We start from the raw sequence: 19,133 nt of genomic DNA, 5'->3' as shown, positions 1-19,133 counted from the left end.
AAATGAATGAATGAATGACTGAATGAATAATTAGATCACGTGGTTGCAAAGGCAACAACAACACTGCATACAAGATGTAGATGATTTTGTCAGACAGGTTGTTGTATTGCTGTACAATTAACCAACTTCATATGCACATTTTATAATTATGCATTAACTAAATAAATATGTCTTAACAGCTTCAGACCCTGCATTGCCCCTTGTATGCTCTCATCTGCTCTGTTTTTATTCTTATTCAGCTTTTTTGACTGTGGCTTCTGCATTGAATAATTTTCCTTTGAGATAATTAAAGTATTCATTCATTTATTCATTGGTGTGATAACTTAATTGTATTGCATAAAATCGAGTTCTATTATGAAATTAGACTATCAAATTGATAATCTGAAAAGATTGGTGTGTCCTCATGTATTAACATGGCATTCAACAATAAAAAGTAAAAAAGTAACTTTTGTCACCCATTTTTAAATTCAATTTTTTTTAATTTATGAGGTATTTTGTGGTATTTTTGCTGTTATTCACGTCTGTAGTGTAAGTGTATATTTGTACTTTCCATTCTTGAAGTTCATCTTTTTGGAATACCGTACTGTACATTCACCCCCTTCTGCGCATGCGCAAACACGTCTTTTCCGGGTTTACGCGTAATATAAATAGGCTGGTCTACAGTACGGCAGCTAGTTGAATACACGAAACCAATGATTCCCATATGTCCAGTGGTCTCCTTCACCTATGGTGAGTATTATTCAAATAAAATACACGGTAGAATACATTCGGATAGAAATATTGGCGTAACGTCGGGAATGTTACTGATATGAGGTGACTTTAACTGAAGCCCGTGGACAATTAGCTTAGCTTCATGCTGCCTGTCCTCCGCAGTGCCCAGCCGGCTTGGTGAAGATGCCAAAATGGCTACCGGCAATTACTTTGGATTTACCCACGGCGCTGCCGCACAATACAGGTGAGTGGACCTTACGTGTTGGGCTTTTAAGGCAAAAAACTGAGACACCATAGATGGTTAGCCCCCAATGCTAGCTCCTGCTGTGCGTCGAGCAGCTGTGTGCGGACTGTAATGGTTGCCACTGTTACCATTGTTGAGGCTGGGGGAGGGGGCGCTGATCCGCCCGCCGCCGCCGCCGTTTGACGGGCGGAGAGTTCAGAAGGAAACCGAGTCCGGGTGACGTCTGGATTCACGACCGCATCGACGCGTCAAAGCGCTGGTGGTCTGTAATGTCAGGGTAATGGACGTACAGTAATCTACCCCCAAGAGGGCAACAAGGATGTTGAGGAGGCAACAACTCCAGGTGACATCTGCACGCCTGCTTGCATTCTTATCGGGGGGGGGGGGGTTCACTCTGCCTATAATAAATCAATAAAACTGACAGAAATATATATTTACTACTTCAAGTATTTCAAACAGTACTTAATGACCCCAGGCATTAGTTTCACGTGTTCTTAATACAGTATGGTGTTTATTTTGTAAATTACGCTCATATTTATAACAGACTGGGGGTAAATGTGGAGGTAGTGATGATCATTATTCCGTAAACACATATGGGGTTTGCTCGAGTTTGAAACTCGGATGTGCGTCAGAGAGCAGAACTCACAACAACAAATAATCTGCAAATGCCTCATGGAAAGACTTTGTGTAAACACTCAAGATCAGTTCTGTCGTCGTTGCATGTGTTTTGGCAAAAAAAATGGATGGATGGATATTTTATTAATACCGATGTGAAATTATTTATCTTCTGCTCAAATACAATCACACATTATACAAGGGAACAGTTATCGCAGAGAGCACAACAGTCACAAGTCAGTCAGAGACTGCAATGCCCCTGAATGCAAACTTTTACCTTCAACCACACATTTTTGTGCCTCTGGCTTCCTGAAAATGTTGCTTTTTGTTTTGTGATTATATCTCATCAGGTTTCAGAGATATTTACCTAAAAAGGTATAAAAGTGAAAATTTGACCTTGATCTAGATTTTCAAGGTCAAAGTTATGATCTAATTTTCATCCTCTTGCCTCCCTGAATATTACACCTGTTGTTTCGTCTTTCTATCTTCTATCTGAGGTGTGCGTAAAAAATATACAAAAGTTGAAATTTGACCTAGTTTTCCTAGTCCTCGTCTCATCTTCATCCCCTTTCATCTTTGTCTGCGACGGCTGTGAAGATATTTGGTGGACGGACAAACACACAAACACTGTCAATCACAATACATCACAGCTTCGCAGTATGCAATCAATTTAAAAAACACACACATGCAACTTTTAAAGAAAACAATATTTCTTGGGTTCTTCCCTTTTTCTAGACCTGCCTATCCCAGCTTTGAGTTGTTTCTCTGGAAGGCAGCTTCACTCTACACAAGTTGCCAGTTCATCATAGAATGACAGGTTGCATTCACACCTATGATCACGTTGGAGTTACCAGTTTGCCTCTCCTTTCCTGAATGGTTTTTGGTGGTGGGAGGAAACCAGAGTGAACGTGCAAAACCCTGAGGTGGATTTGGGCCCACAAAACATACTATATTTAAAAAGTGCAATCCTCATCAACGGGATTCAACAGATCTGCTCCCACAAATGGGATTTTCCGATTTCCTGTGGGAATAAATGACACTTTTGTGACAACATTTAAGTGTCATAGCTCAGAATCTCCTTTGTTTTGCTAAATGTCAACTGTTGAAAGATTTGCATTTTTGGTATTTTAATGTTAACGTGAAAAATGGAAGGAAAGAGAAGATTCAGATGAAGTGTAAATGTGACAATGCAGGGGTCCATCCGTGTGCTATATTCGTTTTTGATCTTCGCTTTGACGCCAAACCATCACCACAACCTGTTCTGGTCCAACTCCATCGCTGATGAACAACCACGTCGGGAGCTGACGGCGTCTCTGATCATCCACTGTTCTTGTGTTTCTTTCCCAGCCAGCAGCCAGCTGCCGGGGTAGCATACACTCACCCCACCACAGTGGCCAGTTACACCGTTCATCAGGCGCCTGTGGCAGCGCACACTGTGGCGGCGGCTTATGCCCCCACTGCAGCCACCGTGGCTGTCGCCAGGCCTGCTCCTGTTGCTGTGGCCGCTGCTACCGCCGCAGCTTACGGGGGCTACCAGCCCACCCACGCTGCCACAGACTACGGATACCCTCAGCGCCAGCCTGAGGTCCCTCCACCTCCACCCCCGGTCACCTCACAGAACTACCAGGTAAATCACACACTCATCACCTGACGGCTCAGTTCAGACATTTTAAACATTAAATTGCTTGAATTGAACGAGTTTGTTGTTTCCTTAGTCCGTGACCGACACTAGAACACAAGGGCCCCTCGGAGGGAGTATGAAATGTCACACTGGTATCAGCCTGTGTGCTGATTCTAATTTATTGGGCTCTTTCAATCCAATGCCATTTTAGGATTCAGAAATACCCAAGTACATAATAAAAAAAAAAATCATTTTAAAATTAAAAGTGAAAGTTTGTAAGACTCACCTCAGTGAATATAATGTCTCAGGTTTAATAGGGTTTAAACTCAAATGTTCATATCATTAATAAAACACATTGCACGTGTCTGCAGGCTCACGTGGGGTGATCAGTCTTAAGAAATACTGTTGTACCTTTCAGTTTTAGTGGTGGTGCAGTGGGTAGCGCTGTCACTTCATGACAAGAAGATTCCAGGTTTGAGTCCTTTCTGTGCAGAGTTTCCATGCTCTCCCCGTGTCTGCATGGGTTCTCTGTTCTTCTGTTGTAGAAATGGATCCATTTCTATTGTGGGTTGTATTTTGTGTCCACATTCCTCCTCATACCGGCTGTGTAATGTGGGGTCCAGTGTCTTGTGAATGGGAGGCCCTTCTGACCCTATAACTCATGTTTTATTGTTTCTCTTGACAGGACTCCTACTCCTACGTGCGGTCCACTGCTCCTGCTGTGGCTTATGACAGTAAACAATACTATCAGCAACCCACCGCTACAGCGGCTGTGGCCGCCGCTCAGCCTCAGCCCAGTGTGGCAGAGTCCTACTACCAGACAGGTATGCAAAGCACGCTCAGTGTGTTTTCATTTCTTTTCCCCTCTCTAACAACCAACATGGTACGCTGTTCCTACTTCCTACTTGATCAACTACACATACTAACTCCAGCAAATTGACACTTATGTTTAGCATTTTTAATTACCGTATTTTCCGCACTGTAAGGCGCACCTAAAAGCCTAAAATGTTCTCATAATCCTGTAGTGCGCCTTATAATCCGGTGCGTCTTATATATGGATTAATATTCATATTAATATTGGTTAAAAACATGATCGCTGAAAAACATCCGGCAGTCTGGCCGCCAGTCATGCCGCACTCCGCCACCAGAGGAGCCCCCTCACAAGGCACTCGGGCCCACGCCCCCTAACAACGGTAGTCAAGGGGCGTCACCGAAGTCCCGGCTCTGACTGAGCTGCTCTCAGACGGTAGAGCAGACTGTAGGAGCACCAGTGATTACTTAGCAAAACATAAGGAACGTTCAACAATTATATTAATAAAGTTTGACTGACTGACTGATCTCAGTATTTCCTAACTATTTGGCGTCGGAAATAACCCACTTTAAACTGAATTGGTCTTAAAAATGCCATTGTGCTGTCATCTGGAATCTAGTGACAGTCCATTCTATTAGTCTGTGGAAACACACGGAGAAACTGGCATAAAGGTGAATGAAAGACCCTCAAAGCTGAACTTCCAGCCTTTTCTGAAATTTCAAGAGCAGAGTCACTGCTAGACAAAGGTGTCTACTGTACTGCAATTGATTTACAAATGTAGTTGATAGCTCTGGGGGGGTGGCGGAGGGGCGCATTCAGGTATTCTGTCTGCAGCGACGTGCTGTGAGATTCACGGCGGTGAGACACCGACGTTAAAGTCAGTTCTAGGAGTAAAACAGCGTCACATTTGCCAGTAAATTAGCAGCCTGACATTAAAAACTAGTTAAAAAATTGTTTAGGACACACAGCAGCAAATAGCAGCACCTCACCTCCGACTGGACTACCGATCGATCAAACAATATTTAATTAATAAACGAAGCTTAAATATCTGCTTCGAACTTCAGATCAGGAAATAATCCGCTCTGTTCGCACTGACTGCACTCGTAATGAATTTAACCAGTTTTTATGTCAGGTTTTTTAATATGCGTGTTGACTTCTTTCTAAGATGGCAAAGTGATCAAGTGATCAGGTTTCCTTGATGAGGCTCAGAATGGCTTATTGACATAACAATAGGGGCCATTCAAAGGTAGTCAGGAAGTCATGAATACAATCATGAGTGCCTGAGCAGCGCGGCTCTATCTGGTGGATGGATTCCGCAACTACAGCCGCTGCAGTTGATCAAATAAATTTTATTTATTTTTATTGTGTGCGCCTTATAATCCGGTGCGCCTTATAGTGCGGAAAATACTGTGCTTGGGGTTTTTTTTTTACTGGTTTCTACACTTGGCTCTATATTTTAATTTAAAAATTTGGCTAAATATTTTTAAAATAAATGAGATTTATATGTATCTTGTGTGATTTGTAGCCCCTAAAGCAGGATACAGTCAGGGCGTCACGTCGTACACACAGACCCAGCAGACTCGGCAGGTGACGGTGATCAAACCAGCTGCTCCTAGTCCAGCCTCCTCCACGTTCTCCATCTACCCAGTGACCTCCACAGTCCAGCCTGTGGCTGCTGCCGCGTCTGTGGTCCCGTCTTACTCCCAAAGCCCAACGTACAGCACCAACGCTGTCACATACTCCGGTACGTTTCACACTTAACTTACCGCTGACAGATTTGTCCAGAGAATACAAAGAAATTCAGTAAAGAGACTACTGGTACATTTGTATTATTGTATGTATTTGATTCAGTCCAGAGCATTGGCTTTGAGAAAAATACAGCATCTCATGTTGGTTTACATTTTACAGGAACCTCATATTCAGGCTACGAGGCAGCCGTTTACTCGGCGGCCTCCAGCTACTACCAGCAGCAGCAGCAGCAGCAGAAGCAGGCGGTGGCTGCAGTAGCAGCGACGGCCGCGTGGTCAGGGAACACTTTCACCAAGAAACCTCCCTTCCAGAATAAGCAGCTTCGGCCCAAGCAGCCGCCCAAACCTCCTCAGATCCACTACTGTGACGTCTGTAAGATCAGCTGTGCTGGTCCACAAGTGAGTTCATCCCACACTGACCATTAACCCTTGAACTGTTTCGGCCCAAAAGTGACATTTTTGTTGTTTTTATGTGTTTGTCTCCCAATAAATCAGTCAGTTAAAAGGTTAAATATATGAAATTTTGCCAGTAATTTTCTTTCATCTTTATTTTCTAAATTCCTGAATGCCTGTTATTGGAAGTGTATAGAGTAGCAGATTTTCATTGTGTACACACAATAACTAAAATCGTCAAAAATGATCCAGTTGACTCCCATTATAACCACGTTTTTCATACACTATAAGCATACCTATATATATTATGATTATATGATATATATTACTATATACAATAATGCTGACCTGTTATAATGAAACATGATCTTCCCCAAAATCACCCCACAACCCAGACACAGACCAACTGTCTGTTTTTACACACCTGCAAAAACATTCATCCAATAGTTGTAATATCTTTATCAGAAGTATTAAACTGTGAACTAACTTGGAAATATTCCATATTTTGTGTTTTTCCCATTTTAAGAAGAACATGGTTGTAATGGCAAACTCCATATAAACATACAGTATATAATAAAAAAACAGATGATAACCTTTATATCTATGGATAGGTCTGAAGTAATGGAAAAGATCTGATGCATTGAAAGAAATGTTTTTTTCTGTACTACATTTTTTCGTACACTTTTATGAGATGGCCCTTTTGTGACCCACTTGGGTAATGTGTGTAACCATTTTAATAGGTTGTTTAAAGATTTTCCTTTTATTAATGCTAATGGATGCTCTTTGAGTAATTTAAAGGTGTGACTAATGCTGCTGTCGTCTTTCACAATAAAAGACGTACAAGGAGCACCTCGAAGGCCAGAAGCACAAAAAGAAAGAAGCGGCGCTCAAAGTTTCCCAGAGCAGCACCAGCAGTGGAAGCAGCGGGGGGGCGTTGGCCCGCAACGCTCAGAACCAGCTGCGCTGCGAACTTTGTGACGTTTCCTGCACCGGTGCCGATGCCTATGCTGCCCACATCCGTGGAGCCAAGCATCAGAAGGTAGGAGCGTGAGAGAGGCCACACGTATTTACGTTTTTCCAGCTCTTGTTGGGACTGAAAGACCTGGCAAACATTGTGTTTTTTTAATCACCCAACAGTAAAAGAATAAATGTTTTCTGATGCTGTTTTAACACTGTTTGTGCATTTAAAAATCTGTGAAGCTGTACAAGCTTGTGGCTTGCCAGCACCCATTCAAACATCTTCAATGCCATTGGAGGTGTTTCTGATACTGATCAGAAATGGCTCTTCTGCTGTTGAAGGTTTGCCAACTAACTGAAGACCATTCACACCTTCAGTGCAAGTCTCATTCATGTTCGGCGTGGAAGACTGATCATTTCCTGTGTGTTTGAGGATGTTTTCATAGTGCTAACAAATACAGATGTTACACAGTAGTACCACTGGATGCTGTTGGGGGTTGTTTAGCGGCAGTTCAAGCAAGAAATGATGAATTTGAAGAGATGAAACCAAGTGAAGTAAAATAATAATGAAAACTCCTTGAGCGCATCGTTACCTCCACTTTTTGTCGTTTTGAGATGCTGCAGTTCGCCTGAAGTGTCTTCTCTCTTCCAGGTCGTGAAGCTTCATACCAAACTTGGTAAACCCATTCCCTCGACTGAGCCCAGCATGGTCACTCAGACGTCATCCTCCACCACAGCTGCTGCCAGTAAGACCACCACATCCACCCTCAGCAGCTCCAGCACCAGCAGCTCCCTTTGTATGGCTGCCTCCTCTTCCACTGCCACCAGCTCCAGCGCCCCCTACCTGAAACCTGTGAATATAGTCAGCGGTGGTGTGGGAAGTGTCAAGAATCCATTAACCAACAGCCTCTCAGCTGCTGCATCAACCTCAGCCGGGAAGAAAGTCAACACCCCCAAGATCAATTTTGTTGGTGAGTAAGCGCAGTGTGTTTGTAGTGAGCCGTGTGCTCCTCTGCTTTAAGTCGAAGTAGCGTTTAGCACTCCTAAAGATTAACTTTGTCCACAAGGACATAACCGGATATAGTTTATCCACATCTTCTCAAAGGCTTCTGGAGAGAATCAAAAGGAATTTCATCCTTGCTTTGCAGGGGTCATAAAGGTAAACAGTATTTTCCGCACTATAAGGCGCACTGGATTATAAGGCGCCCCTTCAATGAATGGCCTATTCTAAAACTGTTTTCACCAGAATAGGGTGCCGAAGCATTATAAGGCGCAGAAAAAAATAAATAGATAAAATAGAATTTAAAAAACTGCTGTAGTGGCTGTGGTTCTTTTATGCATCCACTAGATTGAGCTGCGCTAAAGGGATTGCATTCATGACTGCAGCCTATTTTTAAACTTTTTTTCTTATATAAGGCGCACTGTCGGTTTTTGAAAAAATTAAAGGCTTTTAGGTGCGCCTTATAGTGTGGAGAATACTGTACTCTATTTTTCTTATTCATTTTTTCATGTCAACTTGCTCACATTCACCTATAAACATGTTGGGGTGTGTCCACTTTGGTACATATTAAGCTTTCCCAATAACAGTGCAACCTTTCTGTCCTTGAATCAAATTTAGACCTGGATTTTTGTGTGTGTGTGTGTGTGTGTGGGGGGGGGTTGTAAAGTCATATTGCTTTAGATTCTGATTCATCAGGTTATGTTGAATCTGAAATAACAAGACTTTGTTGTTGGGTTTGAAGAAGTTTCACCCATCACTCCCCAGAATCTTTTCCGCCACGCTATTGACCGGCCCGATTCATTCAGACAAATTTGTGTGTGTGCTTCACAACTGTAACAACCCCTGAAAGTACTTAAGATGCAGCTGTTGGGACGACCTTAGAAACTGTTGTCATGGCAGTGACTTCAGCAGATTTAACATATCTACTGGGTCTCAGTCAGAACTGAAGACGCTGCTTCATTTCCAACCTTTAGTGATTTTAAGAAAATAATATCAATTTTATGACAAAATTTACGACCTTTCTTTTGTTGTCCAGGGCTCTATAGACCAGCGTGTAGAAGTAGCAAACAATCTGATTTAACTCTAATTTCTGAAATGTAGGTGGAAATAAACTACAGACCACAGCGAAGATGGAGGAGGCCAGACCCGAGGCCAAAGCGGAGGCTTCTAAGCCTACAGCGACCTCTTCAGGTGCTCAGGACCCGAAGGCTGAGGTGTCAGATTCTCTGTCTACATCGGCTCTGGCTGCGCTGCAGAGTGACGTTCAGCCTGTTGGCCATGACTACGTTGAGGAAGTAGGTCTGACCGTGCCTTTTTATGCAATGACTGGAGGCTGCCTGCTCTTGCTAATACGTGGAACTCACTTCTAGGTCCGGAACGATGAAGGAAAGGTCATTCGCTTCCATTGTAAGCTGTGTGAATGTAGTTTCAATGATCCAAATGCAAAGGAGATGCATCTGAAAGGTCGTAGGCACCGCCTTCAATACAAGGTTTGTGACTGATGCAGCTTGATGTCGAGATCTGGTGTCCGGTAATAAAATGAAGTGTTATTTACCATGCCCCATGCTCTGTTGATGTCATTTTTTTTTTGGTTCTGTTTTAACAGAAAAAGGTCAACCCGGACCTACAGGTGGAAGTGAAACCCAGCATCCGAGCCAGAAAAATCCAGGAAGAGAAGATGAGAAAACAGATGCAGAAAGAGGAGTACTGGAGAAGAAGAGAGGAGGAAGAACGCTGGAGGATGGAGATGCGGTATGATTACTTGGCTTCTTCAGTTTCTAGACAGAATAGATTCACCTTCAGAAATGGATCCTTAAAGGTTGTCTTTAAACAACAGATGTCCTGCCCCTTCATGTTCATGGACGAATAACAACTCAACTCCTCCATGAGTGGAGCAAAGATCAGTATTTTTGAGTTCGACTGAACTTTCTGTGTGTGTGTTACAATTGTCCTTGGTTACTTTTTCTAAACAGGAATGAGGTAAACAAACAATAATTTAAAATATTGCAAACTTTGCCATATATGAACATGATGGTAACAGCCAAAAATATTAACTCTAGGAAGTGGACATTTATGATTAAAACTGACTGTCAGTAACTACTTCTATACCAAAATGCATCACAGTAAATGGTTTTTAAAACATGGACATGACACAAAATTGAAAAAGTAGCTAACTTGATACAGAATCAAGGAGTAAGTTATGTAAAGAAAATATGAAGGATTAGAATAATGTCAAACGTGAAAAATGTTAATATTATTAATAATAATAATAGAGTGATTTTGGTTTAAATTAACACTGAAAGTGTAAAATTAGGAAAGGAATTTCTGCACACTGACGTGCAGAATTCATTGTATTTCCAATCTTTCAGTGCTAGACTGACATCACCAATCAGTCTGTGGGAATTCATTTGATGAGTGTCAAGAAGTGGGTGTTTCACGTGCTCCCAGGTGCTGCTGTTGAATGAATGAGTTGGGGTACAGTGGTTTACACAGGAGGACGACTTACCTGGGTGTTTGTTTTCAGTCGCTATGAAGAAGACATGTACTGGAGGCGAATGGAGGAAGAGCAGCACCACTGGGATGAACGGCGTCGTCTACCAGATGGTGGATATCCACAAGGGCCGCCGGGACTGCTGGGAGTCCGGCCTGGCATGCCTGGCATGCAGCCTCAGGGTCCTGTGGTGAGCATGTAATAGATCTGATCGATTGATCAACTCATCAGTTTTGACCTTTTTGGATGGCAATACTGGTAAAAAACAATCCTGAGATTAAAGGGCGACTCATTTTGCAGACTTAAATTTAAAAAAAATTCAGGCCAAACATTTGTTGAATTGTCATAACAGTATTTTTTTAATCTACACATTTAGTTTTAAAGATTTTCTCTGACAGAAGCTAGTCATCCATCTGACTGAAGCCACCGTTCCTTTCAGCCCCCGCGTCGACCCGATTCTTCAGACGACCGCTACGTTATGACGAAGCATGCGGCCATTTACCCGTCGGAGGATGAGCTCCAGTCCATCCAGAAGATCGTGTCGATCACAGAACGGGCCCTCAAACTGGTCTCAGACATCATAACGGACCAGGATAAGGCCAAAGAGGAGGACAAAGAGAAGAAAGAGCCCACTAAAGACAGGTGTGTTATTTGGGGGTGTCCTTGGGGGAGATGTCCTGGTGTCCATCATTTTCTTTCCTTCCTTTCTTTCCTTCCTATTTAGAACCAGTAACTGTTCTTTTTAGCAAGTCATTCAAATTGTTCAGTTTGTTCTGTGGCTTTTTGAATTCCAACATTAAATTGTGTTTGGTACGCTCCTGTTTTTGTCCTTGTGCAGAGCCCTGAAGGGAGTCATGAGGGTCGGAGTTCTGGCCAAAGGGCTGCTGCTTCGTGGGGACAAGAATGTCAACCTAGTCCTCCTCTGCTCTGAGAAGCCCACCAAGAGCCTCCTCACCCGCATCGTGGAGCACCTCCCCAAACAACTAACAGTACTTTCTTTACAAATATTCCACCACAGTGGTCACTGAATGTAGATGACAACAAATAATAATAATCCCTAACAGTGCAAAATACTTTAAGTTGTGAATTTTATCTGCAATCCAGGTTGTAACACCAGAAAAATACGAGGTGACGGGATCCATCCAGGAAGCGGCCATCATTCTGACGTCTAGTACTGATTCAAAGATGCAAGTAACGATCACACTGACCTCACCGGTCATCCGAGAGGAAGGTGGCCGGGACGGAGGTTGGGAAACCCATCACAGCCTTTTCCAAATGCACCTCTTTTTCTTGTCCTTTTTTTGCTATCTCTCAAATCAGTTCAAATATGTTGGTTGACACCCCCCCCCCCCCCGAAGAGCACTGTCCTGCTGGCACTCTTACAAAAAAGATGGTTCTCCTTTAGCTTTTATTGCGATCATCTTGGCAACTCCTCTTCATTTTTCAGTCGTTAAGGAGAAAGAAACAACAGGACAACCAAGGAAGTGAAATATATATTCAGTAGCTTTAGTTACGGTCGTTCGTTGTGTACTGTCCCATTATCTATAAAAAGGTTTTTAATGCCTTTTTTTTTTTTTTTTTTACAACGAAGCATTGACTTAGATTCTCTGCTTTTTTTGGTTTAACGTTGGAGATATTTCTCAATAACGGTCACGTTTACGTTTAACAGAACATTTATAGTTTATAAAAAATTTTTAAAAAATGGAAGGGCCAGGTGCCAGCAGTGTTGCTCTTAGGCCTTTTGCTCTGTAACTCCTACCTCTCAAAATGCTATCTTTTATCCTTTTTAAGCAAAGCATGATCAGTGTTTGCATTGTGTTAAGTCTAGTTATTCCCAGGTGAGATTCTATTTTGTTTCCTGTGTTCCAAGAGAGATTTTGTTTCCATTTTTTTATTGTTTGGGTGATATTGAGCGGGAGACGTCATGCATTTTGCAGTATCTTTTTCTCAAAACTTTATTTGAGATGAGGAGACGAGAAAATTCATGCAGTAAGATTTAAAACAAGACGAGCAACCAGGAGGGACGACTGCCGTTCCTACGATTCGGAATGAATTGCGCCAAACTTTTAACAAATTTAAGATTCGGCAGAGGACATTGGCTGTTCTTCTTCCCACAGGAAACAAATCTTCCTTTTGTGTACTGGTGAACAGTTCACCTTGCTGAGGTCCCCTGTTCTGAAGTGCTCCCCTGAGTTGTTTTGTGTTCCCTTACTGATGTAAGACTCACAATTGGGCTCAGTAAGAGATGATATTTAGGTTGGATCTGCAAAAAAAGAAAAAGGAAAGACATTTTTTGCTTTTGATTAACAATGGAAATATGAAGGTTAAACCATGAACAATTATGATTTGAAATTATTCTTAGGGGAGTATTGTTACATGTTTGGGTGAGAATGCTATGACTGAGGAATCTTTGGTTGGACCTGAGTACAACCATTTTTTTTAATCCACTGATTTGTTAGGGTCTTAATCCAACCAACAGATGTTAGGTATGCATGCAGTGATATCCTAACTCCTTTTTGTTTGCTAGTAGTTCATGTTTTTATTTTTTTTCTCTTCTTCAGCACCCATCGCTTCCTTCGTTTTTATAATTGTAATAATATTTAGAAGCCCAGCACAAAAATCTTTTTTCTTTTTAAAAAAATTAAAAATATATAAAGTCCAGTATCCCCATCAGAGGTTTTAGAAGGACCCCAACAGCTCCGGAAGGATTTTTGACCAAGGTTTTCTCACAATCCAAAAACGTTGCCACACCTACTGTTGCCATGCCACTTTTTTATCAGGTCACTGCCTTTCTTTTTTTGTCTTTGTGTACTAATAATAATAATTTACCCTGGAAACTCTCCTCTACCTTAATGCACGAGCAAAAAAAAAATTAACTTACCAAGGTAATGGTAAGCCTTAAAAAAACAACAACAATTACCTGATAAAATGGTATCGGCTGTTGAAAAAACCAACCTAAACCTGTTTTATTTTATCCTGACATTGTTGCTCACCAAAACAGTCAAATCATAACCCATTTTAAACAATGCAGCTGTAACATTTTATCCAGTCAATCTGCATCTATCTCCTACAAGTTAACAGTGTTGGTTTGTGTAATCAGTTTTTTTTTTTAAAGTTTTTTTTTATTTTTTAATATCAATAACCTTGTTAGAAGCTGCAGAAGAAGTTGTCAGGGGGAAGAAACCTGGAGTATGTGTGGCAATGTGTTTGTTCTTTTGCCAGCCTCGCTAACCTGGTCAAACACCCGTTCCTCCTCATCATTTTGACACTTCAAATCCATTTTTAGATGTAACTTCGGGTATGGTGAAAGACCCAGCGGACGTCTTGGACAGGCAAAAATGCCTTGACGCTCTGGCTGCTCTGCGCCACGCTAAGTGGTTCCAGGTTGGAACATCATTTTACTTTCTTATTGTAGCCTTATGAGATGCATTATTTGTTTATTTATTTTTTTGTGTTTTACACATTTGTTTTTTTTTTTTTTTTAATGAGGAACATAACTTATTACAATTTTGAAACAAACAAAAAAATATTCAAGGATGCCACTTATTCGACAAAGAATCTGGTGAATCCTCATGTATTGATTATTAACTCTAAGTCGATTTGAAGCTCTAGTGAAAAATACTCTAGCAAAGAACTGGCATCCTTGTATTACCTTCTTTTTTTAAATTTTTTTGAGTACTGCATTATAGATACATGTAATTCCATAAGGCTGCACAATAATCTGCACACAGTTGTGCCAATCGAAGAAGTGCTTTCATGTTCAACGTTTGTATTGTTTTTATTTCTATATTTTTTTTTGTAGAATGGGGATTGAGAGAGAAAAAGGAAGATCTGACTAGTTTTCTGTGATTCTGCTACCTGAGCAGAAACACAGGCAAAGTAAAGCAGATTTCCTTGTCTCTTTCAGTCCCTATGCACTCCTCAGGTGTACTCTTGTACTTTTCAAAGTACCCGTTTGTGAGATACCTGGTTGAAACCTGGGATCAGGGTTTAGAAGATGGCAAGAAAGGTTCTCATTTCTTGTGCATCTTGCAAACTTTGAGCTCCTTACTAACTGTGAGGCACAAGACTACTGGGAATGGCAGCTGATTACAAACGTTTTGTGGCTCATACACACCTCAAACCATATTCGAGCTTCCATTAAGCACAGTAGTGTTTGGACCTCTGTGACTGATTCTTTTGATTGATCCCATCTCTGTCGCTGTTGGTTCCTGCATAAACCTAACTCTATCACGTTAAAAGGCTAGAGCCAACGGACTCCAGTCCTGTGTGATCATCATCCGAATCCTGCGAGACCTCTGTCAGCGAGTTCCCACCTGGTCGCCCTTCCCTGGATGGGTGAGTGTGTCACCGATGATGACGCGCGTCAAGGCCGAACCTGACGGCTGGTCGTCTCTGAGGAATGATGATAAATTTCTCCTTTTAAACAACACTGAATGGAAAAACAACTGTTCTTTAAACTTCTTTATACTCGTTGTTTTCCCCTGTGCCACTGGAGGGCGCTCCATCTACTGCCTACCGTCTCCTTGACGATGTCCCCACTCGCAAAGAGCTTCCTTTAGAACTCTGTTTCACTGCTTATCGGGGGGAAAATGTGTTTTTTTTAAATTCTGTGTCTCCAACCTGCATAAAAAGCTGAATATTAAAAGTACCTAATTATTCTGTGGATGTAATAAAAGTATAGTTTGGACATGAATATAATGTAAAAACCATTAAATTATAAATGACTACAGTAATCCCTCGTTACTTACAGTAAATGCGTTCCCGGAACCACCTGCAAAAACAAAATTCAGCCGTATAGAGATGAATTATTTAGAAATTTACCGTAATTCAAACGTTTATGAACTCTCTCCATACGGCTGTTAATCCACCTTATATCTGTATTAAATTTTCCTGCACTCTGATAGACTGTTTAAAGCACTTTTGTGTCTCACCGGATGCCATCAGCCAATAGAATGCGCGTACGGTATCACGTGACTACCTACTATAAAGCAGCGATGACGTGAAGCCGCGAGTGTTGATGCGTGAATGCACGGGGATTACCATATTTTTTTTAAAAAGATGGTTCTATAACTAAATTATGGTATGTTTATTACATTTACAATTACCTCCTCAGTGACCCCAGTCTCAGTGGTGAGACCAGTCCGTCCTGAGGTAAATGGAACGCTACCTCTTATGATGTTATTGCTGCTATTAATGCAATCGCTGTGAATTACTTCACACTTACAAACTTTTCTAATTTGACCAGCATTTTAGGTCACAACATTCAAGGGAACATTTTTAAAAAAATATATAAAATACAGTATTTTCCGCACCTAAAAGCCTTTAATGCTCTAAAAAACTGACAGTGCGCCTTATTTGTTTATTTGATTTATTTTTTGCGATGGGTCGTTCATTGAAAGTGTGCCTTATAGTGCAGAAAATGCTGTAACCAGGGCGGCCCCGGATGTCCAGCTGCTGTTGCCATTGAGTGTGTGTTGGGTGTGATCATCTTCTCTGCTCTTCTCCTCTCAGGCCATGGAGCTGCTGGTGGAGAAAGCCATCAGCAGCTCGTCTGCTCCGCTCAGCCCCGGCGACGCTCTGAGACGAGTCTTTGAATGTATTTCGTCTGGGATTTTACTCCCTGGTGAGATTCCTTTCCTTCATTTTCCTGCGTTCTTCTTTCTGAGAAATTTTCAATAATAATAATAATAAGACACATTTTCTCCATTATGACAACAAACCATGCGTGTCTTATTGACTACCGACCCATCACAGGGCAGTACCCACTCACTATATTTCAAAATAAACTTCATCAGCGGAGTCACTTGAATTTGAGTTTTTTAATATAATTATTTCGAGGTGTTAGTTATTAATTTATTAACAAAAGACTGTTTGTCTGTTGATGTCGGTATTTTGCATAAAACCACTGCAGATGATTTATTATTATATAATCGTTAATGTCCTGGCATCATTAACGATTATCGAGCAAAATGAAGGCCGGTCCGTGAAAATATTGTCTTTGATGAAACCGGTCCGTAGCGTAAGAAAGGTTGGGGGCCGCTGTTGTATAAGGTGTCCAAAGGTCAAAGATGATGTCATAACTGAGTGTTTTTGAAAATTCACTAGAAATCATCTTGGAATATTTCTTAGTATACACCTGAAATTTTGTGTTGATCACTCCAAAGGAAGTGAGTCAAATATAAAGCAGTACTGCTAATAATTTAAACTATTTGTTATCGTAACACGTTTCACCACTTCTTGGAAAACAGGAAGGTCTTCTGTCCAACATGTAAACAGTCACAAAGTCCTTTTTTGTACTTTTTAGACAATGGATCCATTTCAAACTATTTGAGTAAGAAATGGTCAGTTTTCAGAGGGTTTAACTTGGGATGAAAAATACTGGTACAAAGTGACCGCAGAGGTCACATGATCTGTCTTCATCACCATATAAGGCTACATTTTTGTATCCGATTTCTATCTAGACGGATCAGACACTGATCTAGAGAACACTCTTCCTGCTGTCTGACTTCTTTCAATAGGTGGGCCAGGATTGGTGGATCCTTGTGAAAAGAAGCCTATTGATACGCTGGGACCAATGGGAGAGCAGCAGAGAGAGGACATTACTTCAAGTGCCCAAGTATGAAATGTTTTATTATGAAAAAAAAACCAAAACACTGTCTGGTAGTGATAAGATAAAAACTAATTTATTCAAATCTGACATGAATTATTCAAAAAATTTTGATTATTTTTTTTTAGCTGCAGGCTGTGATTGTCAATGTGAGTCTAGAATAGACTCACATTGTGAGTCTAGAATAGTTAAACACAAGACAGCGCCCTCTGCTGGCTAGTAAAACTTCCGACCTCTTCTGCGTCTCCTTCCAGTTCGCTCTGAGGCTGCTGGCTTTCCGTCAGATCCATAAAGTGTTGGGCATGGACCCCTTACCGCAGATGAACCCTCGCTTCAACGTCCGCAACAGCCGCAAGCGTCGCCGCGACAACAGCGATGGGACGGACAGCTTCGAGGGCGAGGGCAAGAAGGACAAGAAAGACTATGATAGTTAATAAGCTTCTCTTGTTACCAGTTAAAAGTAATCTACATACGAAAATGTACTAACATGTTATATGCACGGTTTCCTGTGTACTGGCTAGCGTTGCTATGGTTTCTTTCTCTTTTTTTTTTAAAGATGTATCTGTGTGATTGCGGCTGATCACACTAACAAACGTGTCAGTTTGTGTTACCGTTTTTAGTTGTAGATTTCTTGAAACCTGGGGCTGTGACCTCTGACCTCTGATGTGCTTCGTGAGTAGAAGTGACGGCGGCTTCCGCTGCAGCTCTGGACCGTGTCTGAAGGCACACCTGTATAGTTGCATTCAGACGTTGAACGTGTTATTGTGTAACATTCATTTGCCTAACTTGAATTCCAAATTTTTCCTTTTGGATATCTGTGCTTTAACGCAGCTGTGGTCGTGTTCTGTTGACGCTCGGATACGCTGAAGGTAGAAGCAACAAAGATTTTAACGTTTTGGATCTTTGTTAGTCAAGATTTCAGCCCTAATAATGTCAGTGTTGTCTCTTTTCACCTATAATTATATAAGAAGTTATTTGTATAATCTTAAAAAAAACAAAAACTTTTGGTTTGTGGAAGGAATGACTTTGTGTTCATGCTGTTTTAATGTCTTCCTCAGTTCATGAGGAACTTGATCTTTTTTTTTTTTTTTAATCTCGATCAGCTGCTACTTTTGAGTTCAGTTGCTGGGAATATAAGTGACTGGGATGGACAGTAATGTAGATGTTCTCTTGTGAATGCTTTCCATGCTCCGCATTCTGCTTCATAATTCCAGTAGCAGAATAAACCATTTCCAGATTGAAGACGTGTCTGCTCTTTATTGGTGACTTTACTTCTCCCAGGATGTGGGAGTTCTACTGCAAAATAAATTTAATGACGAAATAATTTTTTTTTTTCCCTTCTGTGTCAAGATTTATCTAAGATTTCGTAAAGGAAGCCACGTGAAACTTCTGTCCCAACAAAATGATGGAATCGCCAGTCTGAGGATGTTCATGTTCAAATTCCAGCCCAATGCAGATTCCTGATTTATCACTGAATGACTTCCATCCAGTCATCAGTCTACACTTTCCTCCCATTTGTTCCTTATTTCTTTTGCTGTGCATTTCTATTCTCCAGACATGTTGCTTCTTCTGTCTTGACTCTGACGTCTTCCCTGATGTCTACCAGTACGCTCGCCTTTAACAACTTTCCCATGTTGTTTGTACTTGGTCCAAACCACCGACCTCTGCTGTGATTCTGCTGATGATTTACTTTCTTTAAGAAGTTGTCTAATCTGATGCAGGTGTTAAGATTTGGAAATGAACATTTTCAGGTGTTTCCATCATTTTTTTCCTCCAAATTGAATCGTTCCAGAATTTGTTCCCTCAAAAAAATTATCTGAAAGTTACAATTTTGTTCTTGATTTAGCGTAAATGTAACTAAATGTAACTCAATGTAATGTAAAATAAATGTAACTACTCCTTAAGTGTTAAATAACTGAATTTATAACTTAT

At 41.2% G+C, this 19,133-nt stretch overlaps 1 protein-coding gene across 2 annotated transcripts; it reads left to right on the top strand.

Annotated features, from left to right (window-relative positions):
* Window positions 1-630: 630 nt before the first annotated feature.
* zfr (zinc finger RNA binding protein) lies at window positions 631-19,015 on the top strand. Of its 2 annotated transcripts, XM_068310711.1 has the most exons (20): window positions 631-729; window positions 874-955; window positions 2,918-3,197; window positions 3,877-4,015; window positions 5,528-5,746; window positions 5,911-6,149; window positions 6,979-7,182; window positions 7,753-8,071; window positions 9,202-9,395; window positions 9,471-9,590; window positions 9,707-9,852; window positions 10,625-10,781; window positions 11,031-11,233; window positions 11,430-11,580; window positions 11,696-11,837; window positions 13,878-13,975; window positions 14,834-14,929; window positions 16,106-16,217; window positions 17,113-17,210; window positions 17,456-19,015. In XM_068310711.1, exons 1-20 carry the CDS (start codon window positions 693-695, stop codon window positions 17,633-17,635), a joined length of 3,216 nt encoding a protein of 1,071 aa, XP_068166812.1. In that variant the 5' UTR covers window positions 631-692; the 3' UTR covers window positions 17,636-19,015. The 2 variants fall into 2 exon arrangements, 1 of the variants encoding a protein (XP_068166812.1); XR_011035027.1 differs by lacking the exons at window positions 13,878-13,975; window positions 17,113-17,210; window positions 17,456-19,015 and having other exon boundaries at window positions 16,106-16,149.
* Window positions 19,016-19,133: the final 118 nt, after the last annotated feature.

The sequence above is a fragment of the Antennarius striatus genome, chromosome 3 (assembly GCF_040054535.1).
Source record: "Antennarius striatus isolate MH-2024 chromosome 3, ASM4005453v1, whole genome shotgun sequence".
Classification (NCBI taxonomy): Eukaryota; Metazoa; Chordata; class Actinopteri; order Lophiiformes; family Antennariidae; genus Antennarius; species Antennarius striatus.
Note: the sequence above shows the minus strand (reverse complement) of the source record. Positions and strands in the feature narration are given on the sequence as shown.

Coding starts and splice junctions, on each gene's coding strand:
- zfr (XM_068310711.1), top strand. CDS start 693: ATGATTCCCATATGTCCAGTGGTCTCCTTCACCTATG. Junction 4,016..5,527: donor AGAGTCCTACTACCAGACAG/GTATGCAAAGCA, acceptor TGTGATTTGTAG/CCCCTAAAGCAGGATACAGT. Junction 11,234..11,429: donor AAAGAGCCCACTAAAGACAG/GTGTGTTATTTG, acceptor GTCCTTGTGCAG/AGCCCTGAAGGGAGTCATGA.